Source organism: Hyla sarda, chromosome 3 (assembly GCF_029499605.1).
Source record: "Hyla sarda isolate aHylSar1 chromosome 3, aHylSar1.hap1, whole genome shotgun sequence".
Taxonomy (NCBI): domain Eukaryota; kingdom Metazoa; phylum Chordata; class Amphibia; order Anura; family Hylidae; genus Hyla; species Hyla sarda.
Window position 1 is genome coordinate 48,650,497 of NC_079191.1, and position 27,107 is coordinate 48,677,603.

Below are 27,107 nucleotides of genomic sequence, written 5' to 3' on the forward strand. Positions count from 1 at the left end.
CAAACAGCGATGCATCGATATAGGTGAGGGACTATTGATCTATAGAATTATGATTATTTATTTTTTTACTTAATGTGTGTGTTTTTTTATTTTATTTATTTTTTTTTCTTCCTTTTAGCGGACTACAAGGAAAGCTTCAACACGATCAGCAACATTGAGGAGATCGCCTACAACGCCATCTCCTTCACCTGGGACCTGAATGACGAAGGCAAGGTATGTGTCGGGCGTAATTTATATTGCTACATTTGGTCCTGTAATTAGAAGGGCGTGTGTTGTTTATCATCGCCCTACGCCGTCATTATCTTCTCTGGGCTTTTATTGTGGGAGCTCCCTAAGTGCAGGATATGCCTCAGTATGGGAGGCTGTCATAGCTAAGGTTTGCTCGGACAAATGGCAGGTTTGCTCTTCAGGAATCTGGGTGACACAGTCCCACGGAAGCCATATTGTTTGCCGCTGAGCTTTCCCAATAGCCGTACAATTGCTGGGTTGGGTTTTAAGTACGTATCATGGTGCCCATTGTTGACCAACATGATGATTGCAGTAGAATTGCTGGCTCTTTGAAGGGGTGCCCCATTCTTATGGGGTCTGATATTGCACTTTATTAGGGACTAGCTGCAGTACAAAGCATGGACAAATGTGGCACTGTCTGGGAGGAAAAAATGCCCTTTTTTTCCAACCAGGGTGCCTCCAGCTGTTGCAAAACTGCAACTCCCAGCCTCCTGACCAGTTTCGGTAAATACTTGGATTCCTCTAATACAGTGTTTCCCAACTGACGCAAAACTACAACTCCCAGCATTCCCGGACATCAACTGGATCCAGAAAGTTAAACAGATTTGTAAATTACTTCTATTAAAAAATCTTAATCCTTTCAGTACTTATGAGCTTCTGAAGTTAAGGTTGTTCTTTTCTGTCCAAGTGCTCTCTGATGACACGTGTCTCGGGAAATGCCCAGTTTAGAAGCAAATCCCCTTAGCAAACCTCTTCTAAACTGGGCGGGTCCTGAGACACGTGTCATCAGAGAGCACTTGGACAGAAAAGAACAACCTTAACTTCAGAAGTTCATAAGTACTGAAAGGATTAAGATTTTTTAATAGAAGTAATTTACAAATCTGTTTAACTTTCTGGAGCCAGTTGATATATAAAAAAATAACAAATTTTTGACCCAAATTCCTCAGTGTGAACTTATCCTTACTCCTTTTGATTTGTCCCGATCAAAAGTCTTTGTGCCTTCCACCATCTCTAGCTAAACGGAAAGTTTCTCAGGAGACGTTTGTTTTTCTTTTAAAACATGGAAATCATTTGTTCGTGGAATAATGCAGTATATTATCCCACGCCGCCTGTGTACACACCAGCCCAGCGTCTAGTTCTGTATTCTAATGGAGTAAGGTTAAAAGGGCTCCAGAGTTTGACAATGGTGGCAACAAGCATCTCAAGGGGGTGATGCCCTGAAAAGAGACTCTTCCCGCCCCCCCCCCTTTCCTCATCTTGGTAAATTGCTGCACGCAGATGCTTGACTATTGTCGGCGGCCGCTAATGTGAAGGGCCCGGCAGGTTACTTGTAAGAAGCCGATGAGGTGAATACCTGGGAGAGTTCATAAACAAACACTGCGAGAATTGTTGAACTTTCTTTCCCATCAGTTTACTCAATACAAAGAGAGAGGGGGGGGAAAAGAAGAAAAAGTTTACGCTATAAGAAGGTAGATTAACCCCTTCCTAGAATCCTTTTAAAGGGGACGGATCTTTTTTATTTTATTTATAAATTAAATATATAAATATAAAAAAATAAAAACTTTTTTTTATATATATATATATATATATATATATATATATATATATATATATATATTATTATTTTCTTATTTTATTTTTTTTTATATTTATACACATATATACACACACCACATATATATATATATATATATATATATATATATATATATATATATATATATATATATATATATATGTATGTGTATACGTGTGTGTGTGTGTGTATGTATATATATATATATATATATATATATATGAAAATATAAAAAAATAAAATAAAAATAAAAAGAGAATAATAAATATATATATATATATATATATATATATATATATGTATATATATTTTAAATAAATAGAGATAGATAATCTATATCTATACTTTGTGTGTGAGTTTTTTGAAGGGGTACTCCGGTGGAAAACTTTATTTTTATTTATTTTTTAAATCAACTGGTGCCAGTAAATTAAACAGATTTGTAAATGACTTCTATTAAAAAAAATCTTAATCCTTTCAGTACTTATTAGCTGCTGAATACTACAGAGGAAATTCTCTTTTATTTTTGGAACACAGAGCTCTCTGCTGACATCACGAGCACAGTGCTCTCTGCTGACATCTCTGTCCATGTTAAGAACCGTCAAGAACAGCATATGTTTGCTATGGGGATTTTCTCCTGCTATGGACAGAGATGTCAGCAGAGAGCACTGTGCTCGTGATGTCAGCAGAGAGCTCTGTGTTCCAAAAATAAAAGAGAATTTCCTCTGTAGTATTCAGCAGCTAAGAAGTACTGGAAGGATTAAGATTTTTTTAATAGAAGTAATTTACAAATCTGTTTAACTTTCTGGCACCAGTTGATTTAAAAAAATAAAAAGTTTTCCACCGGAGTACCCCTTTAAGGGATTTGTATACCATCCTCTAAGCTGGCGTTTCAGGTTTCCCCCATCTTATCTAACTATAGGGTAGTGTTGAGCGGCATAGGCCATATTCGAATTCGCGAATATTCGCGAATATATGGACGAATATTCGTCATATATTCGCGAATATTCGCATATTCGTTATATTCTCGTTTTATTTTCGCATATGCGAAAATTTGCGTATGCGAAAATTAACATATGTGAAAATTAGCATATACAAAATTAGCATATGCGAAAATTCGCACCCCAGTCTCACACAGTAGTATTAGAGCCTTCTTTACACCACACAAGCTGGAAGCAGAGAGGGATGATCACTGTGATGTGTACTGTGAAGAAAAAAAAATGCGATATTCGCGAATAATATTCGAATTGCGAATATTCACGAGCAACACTACTATAGGGCGAGTCTGGATTCACATTAGCTATATATGGATACATTTTTGCATTTTTATGTCCACAAATCCTGGACTGCAGGTCTGATGACCCTGACTGCTTTTAGATGGGTTCATTCACAGCGTTTCCTAACCAGGGTGCCTCCAGCTTTTGCAAAACTCTCAGGGAGCCCTGGTTGGGAAACAATTTTTTTTTTTTTATGCAATAGAATAGGAGAAAGGCCCAACCAGGGTATGGCAACCCCCTCCATACCCTGGCTTGGCCGGTCTCCCTATGGCAAGAATCTGGGAATGACCCCAACTGAATAATGAGAAGAATTCAGTCAAAAAAGGGGGTGAAACAAAATCCAGTCATGTAATGAGGGCTCTATTACACAGCCTGTCCAATAAAAAGGATTATATACTACATTAGCTCTCTTCTACTGAGCCTATTACATGGTTCTGTTGTGGGCGGGAAGGGCCGCACAAACGTTCAGTAAGACTGTTCGCGTGACCCTTACTTCTGTCAGTGGTCGGCCACGCATGCACTATTGCACAGGTCAACGTGCGACCAACAAACTATTTTTGTCTAAACGCCATGATCGGCCAATAATCGCCCCATGTATTAAATCCTTAAAGGGGTACTTCACTGCTCAGCGTTTAGGACAAACTGTTCCGAACGCTGGAGCCGGCGCTTGGAGCACGTGATGCCATAGCCCCGCCCCTTCACGATGTCACGCCCCACCCCCTCAATGCAAGTCTATGGGAGGGGGCGTGGCAGCTGTCACGCCCCCTCCCATAGACTTGCATTGAGGGGGCAGGGCGTGACATAGTGAAGGGGCGGGGCTATGGCATCACGTGCTCCCAGCGCCGGCTCCAGCGTTCGGAACAGTTTGTTCCAAACGCTGAGCAGCGGAGTACCCCTTTTATGAACAAACTAGTTAGGACTTCTCTTTTCTGTTGGTACAAATTGGTGTGTCGCCATATTGCTGTTGGAATCGGGCACAGCTTGTCCTTAGTATTTATGCATCCTTATTGCCGTGTAATTTAGCAGGTTCATCATTCAGGACACTGGGAGCAGTAACGTCCCTCATATTGGTTGTTAACAAATTTCTCCAAAACTTGAATGTTATTTAGATGTTTCCTCAAGGCTGGAGTGTCCAAAATTGCTTTGGAAATATTTTTGTCTAATAAAGTGATCTTGTATGATTATTACCCAAAAGGTCCCAATACAGATAATGACAGGATGGTCACATACAGGTGAAACTCCAAAATTGTATTTCAGTAATGTAACTTAAAAGGTGAAACGAAAATATGAGAGAGACTCGTTACAGGCAAAGCGAGATGGTTCAAGCCGTGATTTGTCATAATTGTGATGATTATGGTTACAGCTCATGAAAACCCAAAAGCCCCCCCCCAATTACTATAATTTGGGGAGCTCTGTCATCTGCTGGTGTTGGTCACTGTTGTTCATGAAGTCCATGGTCAACGCATCCATCTACCAGGAGATTTTGGAGCACTTCATGCTTCCTTTCCTTTTAAGTTGCATTAATGAAATACAATGGTCTTTTGCACAATAGTCTCATTTTTTTAAGTTTTACCTGTACATCTTGGAGCGTGCGGTGGGCACATGGTGCACAATTGTCAATAAAGCTTCAATATTACCTGCCAAACTGTATGCCCGTTGGGTCTAAGTCACTTATGGTAGTCCCAGTATGGGAATGCACCCTTTTATAATGATCTATTGGATTTTGCTTGGACACTCCATCATCGCTGCTCTATTTTTCGTAACCCCAATGGCACACGTGACTGAGGTTTGGGACCCGACTACTTCGGAAGTTCGTCTAAACTCGGAGCTTGTTTTCCTGTACATAATCTTTGACTCCCATCCGCTGTTCTTTTCCAGAGTTGCACCACAGCCAATTAGGAATTATTTTTAGCAGGTTACAAATGTTTTCTAGCCTTCGTCACTCATCACAGGCTTCTGTGCATGAAGCAGTTAATGACATCTGTGTAGTCATCGCTTGCATTCATTGCTTTTCATTAGCCACTAATTGGCTTGGTCCTGTGACTAGGAACATCAAGGTATGTAATTTAAAGATGTACCGCGCCATTGAAACGCCCTTTCTTTAAATAAGGTGTTGCCTGTTTTTTTTGTTTTTTTTTGTGGTATTATAAAAGGCTCTTATGTGGCTCAGATTGTGAAATTGAATGGGAGAGGCAGCACATGGGTGACTGTACCTAATGGGAGGGGGTGGAAATAATTGTTGTTCTGTGACGTTCTGTATGTACGTTCTGGTCGCCTACATTTTTAAAATCCTCAATCTGTCAAAACCTTTTGGGGCTCCTTTGTCTTGTTTGGAGACTCCAATTTAAAAAGGGCCAAGTTGACCTTTTACCCATTGGGGCTGTCTCTATGGTGTATACATTCTCTAGACACATGATGGCTTCCATATTAATGAAATTGGAATCTTTAAGAAGATGAATAATACACAGGTGAATGTAGGTAACCTGGGCTGTACATAGAAGAATGGGTCCTATAATGGAATGGAGAGGTCTACTGGCTGATTCTGGTTCCCACCAGCTAATTCCTCTTACGAGCCATGGGCTCAACGTAGTCCTTCCAAGGAAGAAAGGTGGTTTGACCCAAAGGCAAGTTCATCCTTGTTCACTAGTGTTACTGAGGAGAGGAGGAACCTACATGAGTTAACAATGCCTTTTGGTGATGGCCAATATGAGCTGAGGCCACCTTTTCCCTATTTGGCCCAGTAACACCCACATGTATTTTCTTTGATGTCTGGAGTGATAAGGTGGCTAAAAGGGGCATAACTATACAGCCGATACTGAATAGAATACCATTTGCAGTATTTGATAATCTTATCAATGCCAACAATCTAATTCTACTATGTAGGTCAAACCGTTTTCTATGCCACATATCAGTAAGTGGCTGCTATGCCTCGGACCTTTCTTATTGATGTACGTATAGTATTTCTATAGGGGGTAAAGGGTGTTTTGTACATGGATGAACTCCTCTAACACGATCGGGCAGATTATTTTGTTTGTTTCACTATGCCGGAGGAATGAAGATGAACCGGGTTATTGTGATTTTTGCTGTGTTCTTTGCTTTTGTTCGATGTCTAAGGAAGAATCTTGCCAAACAAGCTGAAGATACTTTGAGGATTGTTTCTTGGGGTTGGGCCTATACTAGGGCAATAGCTTATTACCTATAAATGTCGCTTACAGATGACTTCACTAACCAGTTTTACCACTTCTTGAAGTATGTCCAGCCCACGGATTGTATTATCTCAATGTTTCTTTATAGGCTTCTTTTATTTCCCAACACAAGAAATGGCCTGCTACATTTTTTTGCTTCTCTCTTCACTCCCTTCTTGCCTGTCCTTAATCCTGTGTTTTCGTGTATCTTGTATCAAAGAGCCCTTGGGGGCAACTCCACCCCCTACATATATTTATACATACATATATAGGTGTATTAGTGGGAAGAGTAAAATGACATTTTCACAGTTCTGCATCATTTTGGGTCGTTTTGAAGTGTGTGTGTGTGTGTGTATGTATGTATGTGTGCGTGTGTGTGTGTGTGTGTTTGTTTTTATTTTTTTGTGTCTGTTCTAAAATTAATGCAAACTAGGTGATTAGGGCAGTGGTAAAGGATTTTGGTTGGCTGTATGCTGATTATGTGGTCTACAGGTGTTAAATAAAGGTGTCATCTGTACTGTGCCAAGTATTAAAGTAGAGATAAATCTCATTTTTCTAGTCTTGCTACTTCAATATTTAGGGGTTATGTAACTACAGGAATGATGGACTCATATACTTAAAGGGGTACTAGGGCGCTAAGACATCTTATCCCCTATCCAAAGGATAGGGGATAAGATGCCTGATCGCGGGGGTCCTGCCGCTGGGGCCCCCACGTGATCTTCCACGCCGCACACCGCTAGAATCAGCCCCCGGAGCGTGCTCGCTCCGGGTCTGATTACTAGCGATCACGGGGACGGAGCATAGTAACGTCACGGCTCCGCCCCCGTGTGAAGTCAAGCTCCGCCCCCTCAATGCAAGCCTATGGGAGGGGGCGTGACAGCTGTGGATAGGGGATAAGATGTCTTAGCGCCGGAGTACCCCTTTAAAGGGTCTGGTCATATGGGGAGATTTATCAAAACCTGTGCAGAGGAAGAGTGGTGTAGTTGCCCATAGCAACCAATCAGATTGCTTCTTTCATTTTCCACAGGCCTCTTTAGAGGCCTGTGGAAAATGAAAGAAGCAATCTGATTGGTTGCTATGGGCAACTGCACCACTCTTCCTCTGCACAGGTTTTGATAAATCTCCCCCATAGAGTGAATATGTAGAAGATTGTCAGCAGAAAAGGACCACAAGTCCATATAGTCTGTCCTTTTTATTTCTCTTTCTATTTTTATCATAGGATTAAATATAGGTTTATTCCAGGCAGGTTTACATTCACATACTGTTTATTTACCAATCATATTTCCTAGACCAGTGGTCTTCAACCTGCGGACCTCCAGATGTTACAAAACTACAACTCCCAGCATGCCAACGGCTGTCCGGGCATGCTGAGAGTTGTAGTTTTGCAACATCTGGAGGTCCGCAGGTTGAGGACCACTGTCCTAGACATTTGTTCTAAGCATCTACTAAAAAAAAATAAAAAAAATATATAAAATTTATATGCTATATACGCCCCCTCCCATAGACTTGCATTGAGGAGGCAGGGTCTGACGTCACACGGGGGCGGAGTCGTGACGTCACTATCTTCCGTCCCTGTGGTCGGGAGCCAGAACCTCCAGCGGTTCCGGAAGCAGATACGGTGGGTGCTGCATGCTATATTGCGGGGGGACCCAGCAGCGGGACCCCCGTGATCAGACATCGTATCCCCTATCCAAAGGATAAGATGTCTAGGGGTGGAGTACCCCTTTAATTCTGAAAAATTCAATAAAAACCATTTGAACCTAAAGATGATGGGGAACTATAAGCCATTGAAGCTTTACTGGGATTTCAGGATAGAAAGGATACGTAAAGCAGGTCTCTAAGACCACATTTTTAGGTAGCTTTCTCTTAATGTCAGTGTTTTACTCCAAATAGGAGTCTTGGAACATGACTGGGAATGTAAGCCAAGATAGATCCCTCCAGAAAGAACACCCATCTGTAGACAGCTGTTTTGGTGTTATTTCCTCCTGTCAGTACAGAGCAAGCAGCTGATTGGCTGTTGAAAGGCCTATTGTTGTGGGACCCCAAGTTGTAATGTTTCTTCTTGAGGAGAGCATCCTAAAGACGTGTGGAGACTTATGGACCATTCTTGCTTCATTGGGTATTTTGAGAAGAATGCTGCCTGCTCTTTATTTAATTTTTTTTAAATAATAATAATATTTTTTATTAAGTATAAAAAGGACATCCAAAATGTAAACATAGTACATGTAATCATGTTAAAAGGTAAAACCTGGTGAAGTGAAAGGTTGCAATACAATTAGCAACATCTAGAATGAATGTCTATCGCAAAGATCATAAGTGATCCATATACCAAAGGAACAGAGTCAATTAAATTTAAAACAATAAAACTAAACATTGCGTCTATAATGCCAAAGTGACATGGTGTGACGAGGTCAAAGTTAGGAATCGAATAAGGGGGTTCACCAAAATAAAAGGAAGAATCAATACTCTTAGACATCGCAGTGAATGGTTCGATTTGGGGTCCCAAGCTAATTGTCTAAGGTTGGACCGTGAGGGCTATGAAGCCACACATCCCATTTAGTCAGAAAATCCCTGTCTGTATTCAGGGCACACGGAACCTTGTATTCCTGCCAACAGTTAGTTAATTTCCCTCTTAATTTCTGTGATCGATGGCACCCTTTGGGATCTCCAATTTTTTGTTATAATATGCCTGGCTGCAATTAAGGAGTGCGTGATGATGGTCTTATGAAAGTGAGAGTAGATGTGCAATTCCATAGGGCAGGATTAAGTATTATTGGGAAACCACATAAATGAGAGAGGAATCTGCCTCCAAAAGGAGAGGATTTTAGGGCATTCCAACCAAATATGGAAAAATGTACCAATATCTGGACAGCGCCAGCATGTGTCGGGGGAATCGGAGAAATGGGCCAACCTGGACGGGGTGGGGTACCATTGAAAGAAGACCTTTTTAGAAGTTTCTACATGGCTGGCACATTAAGTGTATTTGATCACTGCTGAATAAGCTTGGTCCCATTGGTGGTCTGTAAAATGATTTTGGAGTTCAAGTTCCCATTTAGTGACATGTTGGTTAGGAGTAGGGGAAGAAGTCGCTACCAAGAACTAGAGCTGGGCAGTATGACCAAATATGTGTATCACGGTATTTTGTAACTTATGGCGGTTCCACGGTATATAACGGTATTTCCTCCTCCTCCCTTCCCAAAATTATCAGCCCAGCACTGCGCTTTCCCATCGGGGTAAATACTCGCATATCACCCGCAAGCGCTGCCCTCCTTGTCCTCCTGTTTGTTGCGGGCCGCCGGCGCTGTATCCCTATGCCCGGGCTGCAAAAGGTAAATAAAAATAAACTTTAACGCATGTTCCTATGTCGGCCTTACGCTCTTCCTGGTGATGGGAACGTCGGACAGCCGTCAGCCTATAACCGGCCACAGCATGATAGGCTGTGAGCCCACTATCATGTAAGGCGCTCAACCTATCACCGGCCGAGGTGGAACATCGCTGCAACCGGTGATAGGCTGACGGCTGTCCGACATTCTCATCACCAGAAAGCTGGTCCTGATAAATCATTCCCGAGGGGGAGGGACCAAACCGGTATTGCGGTACGTAAGTACCGTATATACTCGAGTATAAGCCGACCCGAATATAAGCCGAGACCCCTAATTTCAACCCAAAAACCCAGGAAAAGTTATTGAATCGACTATAAGCCTAGGGTGGGAAATACATCATCACCGCCTGTTAATCCCTTCATCAGTGGTCTTGAACATTTGCGGACCTCCAGATGTTGCAAAACTACAACTCCCAGCATGCTGGGAGTTGTAGTTTTGAAACCTCTGGAGGTCCGCAGGTTGAAGACCACTGCGGCCTTCATCATCATCCAGACCCCCCTTTAGTTTTCTACTCACCTCCCCTCGCTGGTCTGGGCCATCTATACGGCAGGAACCATCCGGTGGAGAGGGTTAGTCGTTCCAGGCTGTCCATCTTCACCGGGATGCCCTCTTCTCCGCTCCGGGCCGGCCCCGGAGTAGTGATGTTGCCTTGACTACAACGCACAGGGATGTTCATGCGCAGGGACATCACAGACCAGCTCACCCTTCCTTCCCACCGAGGGGAGGTGAGTAGAAAACTAAAGGGGGGTCTGGATGAGGACGAAGGCCGCAGTGGTCTACAACCTGCGGACCTCCAGATGTTTCAAAACTACGACTCCCAGCATGCCGATGGCTGTCCGGGCATGCTGGGAGCTGTAGTTTTGCAACATCTGGAGGTCCGCAGGTTGAAGACCACTGAGAAGGAATTGACAGGCGGAGAGTTCACTCGAGTATAAGCCGAGGGGGGCGTTTTCAGCACGAAAAATTGTGCTGAAAAACTAGGCTTATACTCGAGTATATATGGTAATTCCTTTGTTCAAGGGGGAAGACCTAGAAAGCCAGTTAATCAGTTCAGAACTATTCGCAGTATGACTGTATTTTAAGGAGTCAAGGGCATTACTGACTTGGATGCTGCTCTTTACTGATGTAAGGCAATAACCCTGAAACAGCTGCCTACAGATGGGTATTATTTCCTTCTGGCTTGACAAACATTCCCAGTCATGTTCCCACACTCTTAATTGGAGGGAAACCCTGAAGTTAAAGGAGTATTCCAAAAACTTATATATATATATATATATATATATATATATAATATAATATAATCAACTGGCTCCAGAAAGTTAAACAGATTTGTAAATTACTTCTATTAAAAAATCCTTTCAATAATTATCAGCTGCTGAAGTTGAGTTGTTGTTTTCTGTCTGGCAACAGTGCTCTCTGTTGACATCTCTGCTTGTCTCGGGAACTGCACAGAGTAGAAGAGGTTTGCTATGGGGATTTGCTTCTAAACTGGGCGGTTCCCGAGACACTTGTCATCAGAGAGCACTTAGACAGAAAAGAACAACTCAACTTCAGCAGCTCGTAAGTACTGAAAGGATTAAGATTTTTTTAATAGAAGTAATTTACAAATCTGTTTAACTTTCTGGATATATATATATATATATATATATATATATATATATATATATATATATATATATATATTTTATATATAGAAAATTCATAAAAAGCAGCACATCCAGAATAGTGAGATGGGTGCAAGCCTGTTGAACCTCGGTGCTCCGGTTCTTACTAGATATGAAATGGATAAAGGCAGCACACCACGATGGTATAATCCAAAAAATCGTGAATTTATTCCATGATGTAAAAATGATGTTTTTTACATCATGGAATAAATTCACGATTTTTTGGATTATACCATCGTGGTGTGCTGCCTTTATCCATTTCATATATATATATATATATATATATATATATATATATATAATTATATTATATTATATTATATTATATTATATTAATAATAAAAAGTTTTTTTTCCCTGGATAACCCCTTTTAAGGGAAAGCTGTGTTTGAAAAAGGGGTGTTATAGAACTGCTTTGCATATCCTTTCTGCAGCTGTAATGCATACTCTCTCCAGCCTAATATGACTTTCTGGCAACTAATGAACCTGAATTGGCTTTTTCATATCCTGGCTGCATGGTTTCTATTTTTACCAGAGCCATTGCTGATCCAGTTTTCCTTAACAATCCCATTACGTTGTACTGTACAGCTATGGTGACATTTAGAGATGAGCGAACTTACAGTAAATTCGATTTGTCACAAACTTCTCGGCTCGGCAGTTGATGACTTTTCCTGCATAAATTAGTTCAGCTTTCAGGTGCTCCCGTGGGCTGGAAAAGGTGGATACATTCCGAGGAGACTCTTTCCTAGGACTGTATCCACCTTTTCCAGCCCACGGGAGCACCTGAAAGCTGAACTAATTTATGCAGGATAAGTCATCAACTGCCGAGCCGAGAAGTTCGTGACGAATCGGATTTACTGTAAGTTCACTCATCTCTAGTGACATTATTGTAGAACTTTACTTCTAAACGTGTACATTTATTTTTACATTGTAATTCTAATGTTTTTTTATTTATTTTTTATTTTTTTCCCCATTCCCCAGGTCTTTATTTCTGTGAACTGTCTGAGCACGGATTTCTCCTCCCAGAAGGGGGTGAAGGGGCTGCCGCTGAATATTCAGATTGACACCTACAGCTACAATAACAGAAGCAACAAACCCATTCACAGGGCCTATTGCCAGATTAAAGTCTTCTGTGATAAGGTGAGGTTGAGCTTTAAATTCAGACCCCAAAAAAAAGCGTCAAGTTGGATTTAACTGACTTAAGTTTGGACTTCTACTGGGATCCTAATAACTATAATAAATGTATATTTTAATCAGTTTGACCCATAAGGGCAACCCTTTACTTCAATGCTCTCCAAATATGTGGTTGTCCGCAACTTACAAACCCAATGACAGCTGTCAGGCTGTTTGTTAAAGTTGGCACTCATCCTCTAGGGGCAGTGTTTCCCAACCAGTGTGCATCCAGCTGTTGCAAAACTACAACTCCCAGCATGCTCGGACAGCCTTCGGCTGTCCGGGCATGCTGGGAGTTGTAGTTTTGCAATAGATGCAGGCACCCGGTTGGGAAACGCTGAGCTATGAGGACTTCTGGATAATAGCTTCCTAAATGATTAGACTTTTGGGTAAAGTCATGCAGTTTCCCGTAACAAATTTAGATTTTTTTTTTCTTTTCTGTAAAAATTGAAGCGCCATTTGGTTGCTCCACTTCCTATCTGCTTCAGTTTTGATAAATCATCCGCCTTTCGTTTTCTCTGTACACCTACTTTAATACTTATTACTCCTATTGTATATATTGTTTCAGAATACCAATAAGATCGCATTATACATTTTTCCTATCTGATTTAGGGCGCTGAGCGTAAAATAAGAGACGAGGAACGTAAGCAGAGCAAGAGAAAAGGCAAGTGCACTGAGCCCACCTCCCAGATAAATTGTAAGTAAGAAGGATACAGGAACAAGAAAATCATTTACTTACACTTAGACCCTGATTAGAAGAGTGTGTGTGTATATTTAGATTAGTGTGTGTGTGTGTGTAGATATATCTGTATATATGTGTAGAGATAGATAGATAGATAGATATATATATATAGATATATATATATCTCTATTATATAGTGGGTGTCTGTATATATGGATACAGATATATACTGTGTGTGTGTATATAATATATATTACACACACACTATATATCTCTCTCTCTATCTATATATCTCTCTATCTCTATCTATATATCTCTCTCTCTCTCTCTCTCTCTCTCTCTCTCTCTCTCTCTATCTCTCTATCTCTCTATCTCTCTCTCTATCTCTCTCTATCCATCTATCTCTCTATCTCTCTCTCTCTATCTATATATCTCTCTATCTCTATCTATATATCTCTCTAACTCTCTCTCTATCTATATATCTCTCTATCTCTCTATCTCTCTCTATATATCTCTCTATCTCTATCTATATATCTCTCTATCTCTCTATCTCTCTCTCTATCTATCTCTCTCTCTATCTCTCTCTCTATCTATCTCTCTCTCTATCTCTCTATCTATCTATCTCTCTATCTCTCTCTATCCATCTATCTATCTATCTATCTCTCTATCTCTCTCTCTCTATCTATATATCTCTATCTATCTATCTTAGCGTGTGTACACTATATATAGTAAATATGAGGGACCTTCAAAACATTTCTGCGTTAAATATATAAAAAAAATATATATATTTTTTTAATGTCCTTTGTATTATACATTAAACTATACATAAAGGAAACACTACAGCATCATCCACTTTGACGTATACTACATTAGTGATAATAAATAAATTGAATAGCAATTCGCTTAACTTTTTTTTTTTGACTGTATACGCGTGAGAAATCTATAGTGTAGGGTCACACGTAGCGTATCAGCAGCATATTTGACTGATAAAAGTCCCTGCAGTGTCCCTGCATCCTGATTTGTCTGCTTGTAGAAGCAATTCGACGCTACAAGCAGACACACGGGATGCATGCGCAGTTTACTCGCAGACATTGCGGCCACTCTCGGCCTAGCTGAGGGAGCAGGGGGAGCGTCCGCGATGTCTGTGAGTACACTGGTATGCATGCAGCGATTTGCAGATCCCTGTGTGTCTGCTCATAGCGGTGGATTGCTGCTACGATCAGACAAAGCAGGACACACAGGCACAGCAGGAGGCTCACTCTAGGGATGGCCAGTAGCACAGCCGCAGTGTCAGATACACTGCGGATGCTCTATGTGTGACCCTATGCTTAAACGGATTATTTCCTGAGTGTTATTAAAGGGGTTCTCCAAGATTCTGACAAACCGCTTTGGTAAATTAGTCGACTGACACATGTGAAATTCTGGTTTTTACTCATTTGTGCGGTTTTGTGGGCATCTTGGAAACTCTTTTTTTAGGGGTATAACTGAAAACCCGTTCTGTCCATTTGGATGTGCGGCATGTACATGATTTTCCGCAAGCTCATTCAGATAAATGAAACACAGTGGCAGAAATTTCTCCAGCAAATCTGCGGTGTGTGAATAAACTGCTGGTGCAAAGTTGTAATCTACTGTTTTGTGAATGACAGAGGGACCTTTTATATTAAAGGAGATCTGTGGCGGTATATAACTTATCAACTAACCGCAGGATAGGGGATAAGTGTTTAATTGCGGGAGGTCCGACCGCTGGGAGCCCCCCCCTGCGATCTCCCATACTGGGACTCGGCTCTGCGCAGCTAATGCGTGTGTGGTCTACCCCACTGAAGTCGACAGACACGTCCCCTCCATTAAGCTCTATGGGAGAGGTGGGGATGCATGAACGCTGCATCTCCGCCTGTCCCATAGAAGTCATGCCTCCTGCATGGGTAGAGTTGCGGCAGAGCGGGGCCCCGAACAGGAGATCGCGGGAGGTCCCAGCGGTGGAACCCCCTACGATCAAACACTTTTTCATGGACAGTATAAGTTATATGCTGCTGCAGATCTCCTTTAAGCATTTTGTTACCGTACAGTTTATACTAAAACTACATTTAGGCTGCCTTTTCCCTGTAGGTTATGGAGCAGCGTTATTAGCAATTGTACTGTATGTACTTATAACCAGAACCCATCAATGTGTGAACAGTAATTAGTCCACTAAGTCCGAATTCACACAAGTATTACTTGTGCTTTTTTTTGTATCTGTTTTATGGCCCGATGGCGGTTGTGGTGACCCCGACTGACCATTGCCAATTAAAGGGTCACTCTAATTAAAACTCATTTTTGCTATTGCACTCCTTATGGTAAATAAAAAAAAAACATTTCTAATATCCTTTTTTATTTTTTTTTTATTTTAATGAAGTTTTCTGTTTTATTTCAGCTTAAAAAGCTCAAGAGCACATTTCCCCCCATCTTGTACACAGACTTTGGTCCGAAGTCCAAACACAGGAAGTGCAGCCTGGAATGCTGAGGGGGTGTGTCCAGCCTCATCCAATCATAGCTCCTCTCACACTCAACTGCCATATGCTGTTGGTTGGACACCCCCCCCCCCCCTCCTCAGCACTCCAGGCTGTACTTCCTGTGTTTGGACTTCGGTCCAAAGTCTGTGTATGAGATGGGGGGAAATGTGCTCTTGAGCTTTTTTAAGCACAAATAAAACATAGAAAACTTCATTTTTTTTTTTAAACCAAGTATATTAGAAATATTTCTTATTTACCATAAGGAGTGCAATAGCAAAAATTAGTTTTAATGAGAGTTACCCTTTAAGGTCATGTGGTCGGGCAAGGACTTACCTCGGTATTGCATATGGGATGCACTTGTCTAAAACCCGCAGCAGTGAGGTATTCCTTATTTCCGCCATTTCAGCTGTAGCGAGGCGAGTGGGTATTGTGATCTAAATGTAACATGCTTGCTTCCTATAGTTACTGACGTGAAAGGGGGTCTGCTCCCATCCCACAAGAGGACGGACATCACAGTGTTCAAACCCATGCAAGACATGGACACCCAGCCCGTCCTGTTCATCCCAGATGTGCACTTTGCCAACCTCCAGCGCACCACTCATGTAAGTACCCGCTACTGTGGTAAGACGGGATATAGACAAATGACTTGGTATCACGTACACACAACTATAAGCCCATGGATTCTTAGTATTTTTTTAATTAAATTTTATTTATTTTATATTGATTTATTTTTGTTATATATTTTCCCTTTTTAGGTTCTTCCACTGACTTCAGAAGAAATGGAAGGTGAAAGGTAAGATGGAAGTTTTGCTTAAAGCTTTTCTCCTCAATAAGACATATTTGGCCGGTGTTTTCCCAACTTGCTGCTCTCTAGTTTTTCCAAAACTACAACTCCCAGCATGGCCGTATAGATGACGGCAACAAAAGCTGGAGAGCCACAGGTCGAGAAACATTGTCTTGGGTGGTAAAGGGTGCAACATGGGGTCCCCATCAGTAGCTAAGATAATGTTATTATATATATTTATATTTTATGTTTATTTATTTATATTTTATTTATATATATATATATATATATATATATATATATATATATATATATATATATATATTAATACAATATGAGATAGAGATAGAGATAGAGATATTTTATAATATATATATATATATATATATATATATATATATATTTATAATTTATTTATAATTTATATTTATATTTTATATATATATTTATAAATAAAAATAAATAGGGAGCTTAGTAAAGTGCACCAGCCCTGTAGATCAGTGTTTTCCACACAGTGTGTCCCCAGCAGTTGCAAAACTACAACTCCCAGCATGCCCGGACAGCCTCTGGCTGTCCGGGCGTGCTGGGAGTTGTAGTTTTGCAACAGCTGGGGAGACAAGGTTTGAAAACCACCGCTGTAGATAAAAGGAATCACATTGGTTACCATCAGTGCTCCTTTCCGATATGTCTTCCTGACGTATAAACTGAAGCCATGATTCTTACATGAGAACTGAGACAACTGTGCGGTGCATCCCGATTTGACTTACCATGTCTTCAAGTCAACTGGTACCTGAAAGTTAAACAGATTTGTAAATGACTTCTATTTAAGAATCTTCATCCTTCCAGTACTTATCAGCTGCTATATACTCCAGAGGAAGTTGTGTAGTTCTTTCCAGTCTGACCGCAGTGCTCTCTGCTGACGCCTCTGTCCATGTCAGGAACTGTCTAGAGCAGGAGAAGTTTGCTATGGGGATTTGCTCCTACTCTGGACAGTTCCTGACAAGGACAGAGGTGTCGGCAGAGAGCACTGCGGTCAGACTGGAAAGAACTACACAACTTCCTCTGGAGCATACAGCAGCTGATGAGTACTGGAAGGGTTAAGATTTTTAAATAAAAGTAATTTTACAAATCTGTTTAACTTTCTAGCACTAGTTGATTTGAAAACTTTTAGTTTTTAATGGGATTCCGGTATACTTGATTGTAAGACTGTGGCTGCAGATAGTGCTACTCGTGATTAAAAATAATGGGAAGCCCATAGGAAACCTCTACCAATTAGGTTAATGTGAACAGAGCCTCTGAGAAAACTTTTATATGTCATTTTATCTCCAATATTGGATAATTTTAGTATTATTTGTTTAATGCTAGCATACAGTCTGTTCTAAAATGTTTTATGTTTGCCTGTTACAGCTCAGGGATGAAGAGGCCTTTCTCATCTGAAGAAGACTTTACTGCCCCCACTACCAAGATGCCAAGAGTGGACGAACCAAAGCGAGGTAGATATACAGTAATGTGCCGCCTTTTTCCTCCTGTGTTAAAGGAGTTATCCAGGAAAAAACTAATAAATATATATATATATATATATATATATATATATATATATATATATAATTTATTATAAATAAACTGGCTCCAGAAAGTTAAACAGATTTGTAAATTACTTCTATAAAAAAAATCTTAATCCTTTCAGTACTTATGAGCTGCTGAAGTTGAGTTGTTCTTTTATGTCTAAGTGCTCTCTGACACCTGTCTCGGGAACTGTCTAGAGTAGAAGCAAATCCCCATAGCAAACATTTTCTATTCTTTGCAGTTCCCGAGACAAGCAGAGATGTCAGCAGAGAGCACTGTTGCTAGACAGAAAAGAACAACTCAACTTCAGCAGCTGCTAATTATTGGAAGGATTAAGATTTTTTGGAATAAAAGTAATTTACAAATCTGTTTAATTTTCTGGAGTCAGTTGATATATATAAATAATCAACTGGCTCCAGAAATTTAAACATATTTGTAAATTAAATATACGCGTCGGACGCTTCTACCTCTGTGTGTGAATCCTATCTGATGGATAAATAAAGAATACTACTTTTAATTGCATCTTGGGAACTGGACGACTTCTTTGTTCACATATATATATGTGTGTGTGTGTGTGTGTATATATAATAATATTTATAATAAATTGTGTGTATATATATATATATATATATATATAATATATATATATATATATATATATATATATATATATATATATATATATATATATATATATATATATATATACCAGATACAGGCGCAGCACTCCAACAAAATAAGTGATTTAATATCTCATGTCAGCATTACAACGTTTCAGCTCCTCCTGGAGCCTTTTTCAAGCATATATATATATATATATATATATATATATATATATATATATATATATATATATATATATATATATATATTTATATTATAGTTTTTTTTTTTTCCTGGAATACCCCCTTAAAGCCTACATTCGGTCAAAACAAATATAATATATATATATTTTTTTTTCTTATGGAAAATATATAAAGGAAGGACTAAGTTCACACTGCAGAGTGGACAGCAGGCACCAACGAATTCATTTGGCACTAGGACGGCTCAGACACGCACCGTCACCGTTAACTGCGCTGCATTTCCAAGCGGATGCTGCTAATATAATAAACATGTTCCTTCTTTCAGGGGAGTCCAGAATTTGGAAATTCTGCAGTAGAATCCTGTTAAATTTCCTGTAAATTTCTGAGTAGAATTTTTTTCCAATTTCAAATTCCATATTGTAAATGCGCCCTTATATTTCTTTTTTTTTTTTTTTTCTGCTGGAGTCACTTCTGCCTTTTTGTCTAAATTTTTCCAAAATTTGCTGTGTATGTGAAACCATCCTAAATCTTTTTTATTTTATATTGTATATTTTATGTTATGTTGTCATTTTTATATTTTATGTTATGTTCTATTTATATGTTCTTTTTATTTTTTATTTTATGTTATTTTTATAATTTTTTTTTTTTATTTTATATATTTTTTTTTATATTTTTTTTTATTTGTTCTAAAGTTTATTTCTTCTGCTTTCCCCAGTGCTCTTATATGTGAGGAGAGAAGCTGAAGAAGTCTTTGATGCCCTCATGCTGAAATCTCCATCTCTAACAGGGTTGATGGAAGCGGTAAGTATTGTAACTGTATTTCCCTACAGAGCTCACCAGCTGATGATTTATACTTGCTAGCATTTACTTGCCTTCGTGTAACATACACAAAACACCTTTTTAGGGTACGCAGATTTGATGCGCAGGATTTTCTGCTGCAGATTTCAATGTAAACTAAATGACTGAGCGCAGCTTCTAATCTGCAGTTAGAAATCCTGCGCATCAAATCTGTGCAGGATCCTGTATATGTGTATGTACTCTTAAAGGGGTTACCTGGGTAAATCTTATTACAGTTTTCAGTCTGGGGTAAAAACTAGAGATGAGTGAACTTACAGTAAATTCGATTCGTCACGAACTTCTCGGCTCGGCAGTTGATGGCTTTTCCTGCATAAATTAGTTCAGCTTTCAGCTGCTCCCGTGGGCTGGAAAAGGTGAATACAGTCCTAGGAGACTCTTTCCTAGGAATGTATCCACCTTTTCCAGCCCACCGGAGCACCGGAAAGCTGAACTAATTTACGCAGGAAAAGTCATCAACTGCCGAGCCGAGAAGTTCGTGACAAATCGAATTTACTGTAAGTTTGCTCATCTCTAGTAAAAACAATAAAAACCTGTACTCTCCTGCCCCAAACCATGTCAAATACTTTGTTTTTTTTTTCCTCTGGAAAAGGAAGTTAACACTTTCTTTTTTTCTTAGATCTCTGAAAAATATGAAGTCCCGTTTGAGAAAATTGGAAAAATCTTTAAGAAATGTAAAAAGGGGTAAGTGTTCGGATGAGCCTGTGCTCGACAAGATCTGACACAATGGCAAATCAAGGGTAACGTGTTTGGACTGACACTACAGCTTGTTATATAACACCAAAAAGAGAACCGTACCCCGACATAAAGAAGGTAATAAGCTTTAAAAGATAAACTTTATTAATACAACATAATGAAGAAATAAAAACAAAAAGAAATAGAAACAATAAACAGGCACCAGTAAACATACAAAGATATAGGACTATGGTAGGACCCAAGTACATCAGAATATGCAAATACAATAAGAAAATGCCAAAATAACACATTAGGGTGCCAGACCATGCCTACACCTAAACCCCAACGATCGTTTCGCTGTTATGCCGCTTCTTCAGGGGGCGTGAACGCCCCCTGAAGAAGCGGCATAACAGCGAAACGATCGTTGGGGTTTAGGTGTAGGTATGGTCTGGCACCCTTAATGTGGTATTTTGTACTTCTAGGAGGTATCATTCATGTACCTTACTTGTTGTTTTGGCATTTTCTTATTGTATTTGTATATTCTAATGTACTTGAGTCATATATCTTTGTATGTTTACTGGTGCTTGTTTATTGTTTCTATTTCTTTTTGTTTTTATTTCTTCATTATGTTGTATTAATAAAGTTTATCTTTTAAATCTTATTACTTTCTTGTTGTCGGGGTAGTTAGAAGTTTAAATACGTACTCTTACCTACTATATATGTAGGGTTATATATCTTTGGTGAAAGCTTGTTATATAACCAATGTACGTTCTGTAAAATATTGGAGGATGAAACCTTTGACTAACAATAATATTTGGAAGCATTACCAGTAGCCGCTCCCTTCCTTTCCCCCGTTCCATTCTCGTTCACCATTTTTGTGCCACTATTTTTTTCCTTTTGGTTCTGACCCCTCTTTTCATCCAGGGACAACATTTAGGGGGTGGGGGGTCCTTCAAATCATCTTTTGTTGTTTCCATCTATTAAAAAAAAAATGTAAGAAGAAACTAATAAAACACTGTTTATCTAAACATGGAAAAAAAAAAATGTTTTTGAGCTACACAAATGCACAGATTTAAAACTGGAGTAATTTGCCCATCGCAACCAAGCTTGTGTGTTGTTTTTTTTTTTAATTTTTTTTTCTCCGCCACACAAATTGATAAACCTGCCCAAAACATAGTTCACCAATGAGAATCTATCACATGCATGCATTACATTAATTTAAATTGAGACTATGTAATGCTGAATATTTCCAGTGGTGGAGCTAATGGGGAGATTAACACTTGGTTCAATTCACCATCAGCACCACCGCTGGATTTCAGCAGCTTAAAAACCCTGTGATCAGCTTATGTCTAGATGCTAAGATTCCTGAAGAGGACATACTGGGATTCTAAGAAGTTTTCCGATATTCTAAAAATGTTTCATCTCCTACTGGGGGCTGCTTTAAAAAAAAAAAAAAAAAAAAATTAACAATACTTATTTACCCAAGTTCCCACCCACTGCGGTTCCCTGCTGGTCGTCTAGTCTCCACCCTTTCTAGATGATACATTGGAGCAGAATTTGCCTACTAGGCCAATCACTGGGCGAGGCAGGAAAACTCTATGGCCAGTGATTGGCTGACTGGACAGGTCCTTCTTCAATGCGTCATCTCAGAAAGCAGCTACATGGAGGGAGTAGTCTGGGACCAGACAGGAAGAGGGGGGTGGTTGAGGAATAGGTAAGTATCCTATTTTTATCAGCACCTGGCGACATATGAACATTTTTTAAATAATGGAATAACCCTCAAAGCGCACATAGGCCAAAACACTTTGTTTTTTAATTAAGTCCACATTTTAATTTTAATTTCAAAAGGCAATAAATTTCAGACTAAAATGGCATGTGCACCATTCTGTACTCATAGGGTGACCTGCGGTTATTCACCATCTTTCATTCTTCCTTTCCCAGAATTCTGGTGAACATGGATGACAACATAATCCGACACTATTCAAATGAAGACACCTTCCAGCTGCAGATAGAAGAGTCGGGAGGATCGTACAAGCTGACGCTTACAGAGATCTAACCCTACACTCGGTGCCCTTACACTGGACACGAAGGCCTAATGTTCACCTCCATAACGGGTCGACCTCCTTATAGGAAACTAAACTGTTCTCAAAAAAGTCTTCCTCGAAATGTTGTGACCATTTTTTCTAAAAGTTTTGAGGTGTTCTGTCACGAAGAAGGTCAAATTGGGCAGAGAAGGGCCCACGGCACAATACAGAGAGAGGCAAAGAAGGGCTTAATGGCCTATAAAAAATACCCTAAAAATGCCCTTGTATGTGAAGAACAAAAATGGGCTTTGTCTGAAAACCCAACAACTATGTATATAAGAAGTGCAATATATTTTTTGTAACTTTTTTTGTATATGTGTACATACACACGAGCTTAATACATATATAATATATAGAATTCTAGTATGCATGTGGATATTGGTGAGGATATGTTTCTTTTTATTTTAATTTTTTGTTTTGTGTGGTGCCAAATGAAGGGACCATAACTTATGCAGCGAATGCACCACAGGATGAACAATACATGTTTAGAAAAACCTAAATCTGCTTATTTTTTTTTATTTTTTTTTTCTAGGATTACCCCAAAAAATTTTTTATGGGCCATATGAATAAACCTGCATTTGAGTTATCCAGGTGGTTTTTGTGAATCACGGATTGGTTGCGCAATTTGAGGCACTGGTTTTTACTATTGCGTCTTTATTTTTTTATGGGCCAGTGCTTTTTAGCTTTTTAAACAGTTTCAGGCGCAAGGATAGTATGGGATTTAATGATATGAGAAATTACTTTCCATACCGATGGCTGGTCATTTTAAAAACTTGCTTGAGGAATTTTTTTTTTTTCATAATTTTTTTTTTTCATAATTTTTTTTTTTTTTAAAGAGGTTATCCAAGAATCGGAAACCGTAGCTAATTTCTTTCAAAAACAGCCCTGTCTGTCTCCAGGTTGGGTGTGGTTCTGCAGCTCTGTTCCATTGAAGTGAATGGAGCCAAGTTGTAAAACCACACCCAACCTGGAGACAGAGGGAACTGTTTTTGAAAGAAATTATTATTTTTTATTTTTTTTTATTCCTGGATAACCCTTTTTTAATTTATTTTTGGTTGACTGCGATGTCAACCATAGAAGAAACAAAAAAAAATCCAGCTCACTATTCCAGATGACTCCTGGAGTACAGGGATCTTTTGCGCAAGTGCTGCGTGGAATTCAATACATATTGCACAGCAATGTGTGGCCATAGCCTGACTTCACTAGAAGAACAGTGGTCTCCAATAGAGATGAGCAAACTTACAGTAAATTCGATTCGTCACGAACTTCTCGGCTCGGCAGTTGATGACTTTTCCTGCATAAATTAGTTCAGCTTTCAGGTGCTCCGGTGGGCTGGAAAAGGTGGATACAGTCCTAGGAAAGAGTCTCCTGGGACTGTATCCACCTTTTCCAGCCTACCGGAGCACCTGAAAGCTGAACTAATTTATGCAGGATAAGTCATCAACTGCCGAGCCGAGAAGTTCGTGACGAATCGGATTTACTGTAAGTTCGCTTATCTCTAGTCTCCAAACTGTGACCCTCCAGATGTTGCAAAACTACAAATCCCATCATGCCCGGACAGCCAACGGCTGTCCGGGCATGATGGGAGTTGTAGTTTTGCAACATCTGGAGGGCTGCAGTTTGGAGTCCACTGTTGTACAAAAAGATAAGGTCTATTTTGGCCCAGAAAAAGCGCCATTATTTTTTACATTTTTTTATTGACATGCAGTACCGCACTTGGCCATGGGGGGTGCTGTATGTGATCTTAATCTTGTACAACCAGGATGACAAACCTCATTCTTCCCGCAGTCCTCCAAGAATTTATCTGTATTATACTTCTGCAATGTATAGATCCTGGAACTGGTTTCTTTGTATATAAATTTTATATATATATATATTTGGTTATTTTAAAAAGTGCCTTTTATTTTATTTTATTTTATTTTTTTTATTTTTTTTTGACACAAAATGGAATAATAGAGAGAGGGTTTACTTTTCAGCTTCAGGGATTTTTTTTTTAAAAGAATCATGTGTAAAAGTGAAAATCTTATGTTACAGTGTAATGCAGTGCGGGAAAAGTTTGTGGTTTCTAGGTAGATTTGGTACAAGTGCGACATCGACGTTCCATTTTCTGATGTATGATTTTTAACTAAATAATACATTTTATATAACTTTTTCTGAAGTGTTTTGTGTTTTTTTTTCTTATAATATAAATATAAATGATGGCAAAAATGACATATCGTACTACGATTGGCAAATTACTGTTAAATGGAGTAATTTTTTCTATGATTTTCCTGAAATTACATGAACATTAGAGATGAGCGAACTTACAGTAAATTCGATTCGTCACGAACTTCTCGGCTCGGCAGTTGATGACTTTTCCTGCATAAATTAGTTCAGCTTTCCGGTGCTCCCGTGGGCTGGAAAAGGTGGATACATTACTAGGAGACTCTTTCCTAGGACTGTATCCACCTTTTCCAGCCCACCGGAGCACCGGAAAGCTGAACTAATTTATGCAGGAAAAGTCATCAACTGCCGAGCCGAGAAGTTCGTGATGAATCGAATGTACTGTAAGTTCGCTCATCTCTAATGAACATCTTTGGGGAATTAAATGCTACAAAAATGTAGAAAAACCACACCGTGTGAACGCCGCTTCGGATGTAGGTCGGGTACACACTACGGACTTTCTGACTGAGCGATTGGGTTTTCCGTTCACCCATTTAAACTGCAGAATCTTCTGGGCGGAATGTCTGTCTGAAAATTCTAAACACAAAAAATTCCGTCAGAACATTGAACTTGCTCAATGCTCTGACGGAATCCATACTGCAGACATTGACGGCAATGGCCGCGCGGTCCTAGCGGTCAGCCTGGAAATTCCAAAGTGTGAACCCGACCTTATTTGTAGGGACCTAGCTCATTATTTTTGCTGTTTTTGTATCTGTTTGTATAGCACCTCAAAACAGTTCACCAAATACAAGATCTCCATGTAGACGCACAAAAAAAGACGTGCGGCCAACCGCAGAATCAACAGCACGGATGCTGAAACGCACCATTAGTATAGTAATGACTTTTTTCCATTACTTTCTATGGGAAAGTGGCTGATGCAAATACAAACTGCAATGCGACCTGATTAGGTTCACCCTTTAGCTTCTCTGCAAGGCAAAAAAATAAAGATAAGGGTGCATTCGGCCGTCTGTCCCCGATTTAATTTTTTATTTTTTTTATTCACGTTTCGGTTCCGTTCTTGTAGGCTGTCAATGGGTTAAACACTGTTGTAAAAAAAATCCCATTCATGTCAATGGGATTTTTTTACAATTCATTTGTACCCGTCTGCACTCATTTCGTTTTTTTTGACGGCAGAAAAAACGGCACATGCTGTATTTTTTTTCTTCCGTCAAAAAAAAAAAAATGGAAGAATAAAAGTATACAGTAAATTTAACATTGAAGTCTATGGAAAATGGATGAGCCTTTAATGTCATCCGTTTGCATCTATTTTTTCAATCCGGTTTTACTTCTGAGCATGCTCAGAATGAAAGAAATTTTTTTCATTAACTGAACAATAACGGATACAAATGGACAACATCCGTTTGCAGCCGGTGTTGTTTTAAAAAAAAAAAAAAATCCTTTTTTTTTTTTTGACGGGAGAAGAACGGGACGGGTCTAGACGGCCGTGTGAACGAAGCCTAAGTATTGCACAAAATTCACCAAAGAGAATTGGGAATATGGTACCTGCCAAGGGACAGCTAGGTATGGCATGTACTGGCATTAGCAGTAGTAGTTTATAATAAAGTTTTAATAACAACTGAGACACATACTACAGGCCACTCTGTATGGTGGAAGAGATTGGTGCCAAGGTCCAGCAATGGATACGGGTGAACACAAAAAACAAGGAACAAAGCAAATGCAGTACAGTAACTTTTTTTTATTTTTTTTGTTTCAAGCCGTGTAAAATAACAAATTGCATTGTGGTTATTGCAAACAGACACACAGGCGCGTAACTATAGGGGGAGCAGAGGTAACAGTCGCATCAGGGCCATGTGACTGAGAGGGCCCCAAGGCACCTTTGCCCCATAAAAAAAAAAAAAAAACACCTGTAGTTGCAGGTGGGCTCTGCCCCTGTTGCAGATTTTACATTGTGGCCAAAAAGACACAAGTTACGCCTCTGCTGACAAGTTTCTGGCTCTTTATGCACCCTTAATCATGGTTTAACAAACATGAGCCATAACGGAATTTTTATTATTTTTTGGGCTAGACAAACATAAAACACCTTACCTGTTTCTTACTTAAAGGGGTTATCCAGGAAAAAACTTATATATCTATCTATCTATCTATCTATCTATCTATCTATCTATCTATCTATCTATCTATCTAATCTATCTAATCTATCTAATCTATCTATCTCTCAACTGGCTCCAGAAAGTTAAACATATATGTAAATTACTTCTATTAAAAAATCTTAATCCTTTCAGTACTTATGAGCTGCTGAAGTTGAGTTGTGATCTCTGATGACACCTGTCTTGGGAACTGTCCAGAGTAGAAGCAAATCCCCATAGCAAACCTCTTCTACTCTGTGCAGTTCCCGAGACAGACAGAGGTGTCAGCAGAGAGCACTGTTGCCAATCAGGAAAGAACAACTCCACTTCAGCAGCTGATAATTATTGGAAGGATTAAGATTTTTTTAATGGAAGTAATTTACAAATCTGTTTAACTT

General features: G+C 39.4%; 1 protein-coding gene across 4 annotated transcripts in view; it reads left to right on the forward strand.

Annotated features, from left to right (window-relative positions):
- Positions 1 to 23,183, forward strand: part of GRHL1 (grainyhead like transcription factor 1) — a 49,282-nt gene extending 26,099 nt beyond the window's left edge. For 3 of the 4 annotated variants that reach the window (XM_056563081.1, XM_056563078.1, XM_056563082.1), the window contains exons 7-16: positions 1 to 23; positions 119 to 213; positions 12,291 to 12,449; positions 13,095 to 13,179; positions 16,116 to 16,255; positions 16,409 to 16,446; positions 17,845 to 17,930; positions 19,522 to 19,607; positions 20,281 to 20,345; positions 22,278 to 23,183. The exon at positions 1 to 23 is cut by the window's left edge and continues 89 nt beyond it. In XM_056563081.1, the coding sequence (XP_056419056.1) occupies positions 1 to 23; positions 119 to 213; positions 12,291 to 12,449; positions 13,095 to 13,179; positions 16,116 to 16,255; positions 16,409 to 16,446; positions 17,845 to 17,930; positions 19,522 to 19,607; positions 20,281 to 20,345; positions 22,278 to 22,392 (892 nt within the window). In that variant the 3' untranslated portion in view covers positions 22,393 to 23,183. The remainder of the gene's footprint in view (positions 24 to 118; positions 214 to 12,290; positions 12,450 to 13,094; positions 13,180 to 16,115; positions 16,256 to 16,408; positions 16,447 to 17,844; positions 17,931 to 19,521; positions 19,608 to 20,280; positions 20,346 to 22,277) is intronic. The other variant, XM_056563079.1, reaches the window with a different exon arrangement.
- The last annotated feature ends 3,924 nt before the right edge of the window (positions 23,184 to 27,107 follow it).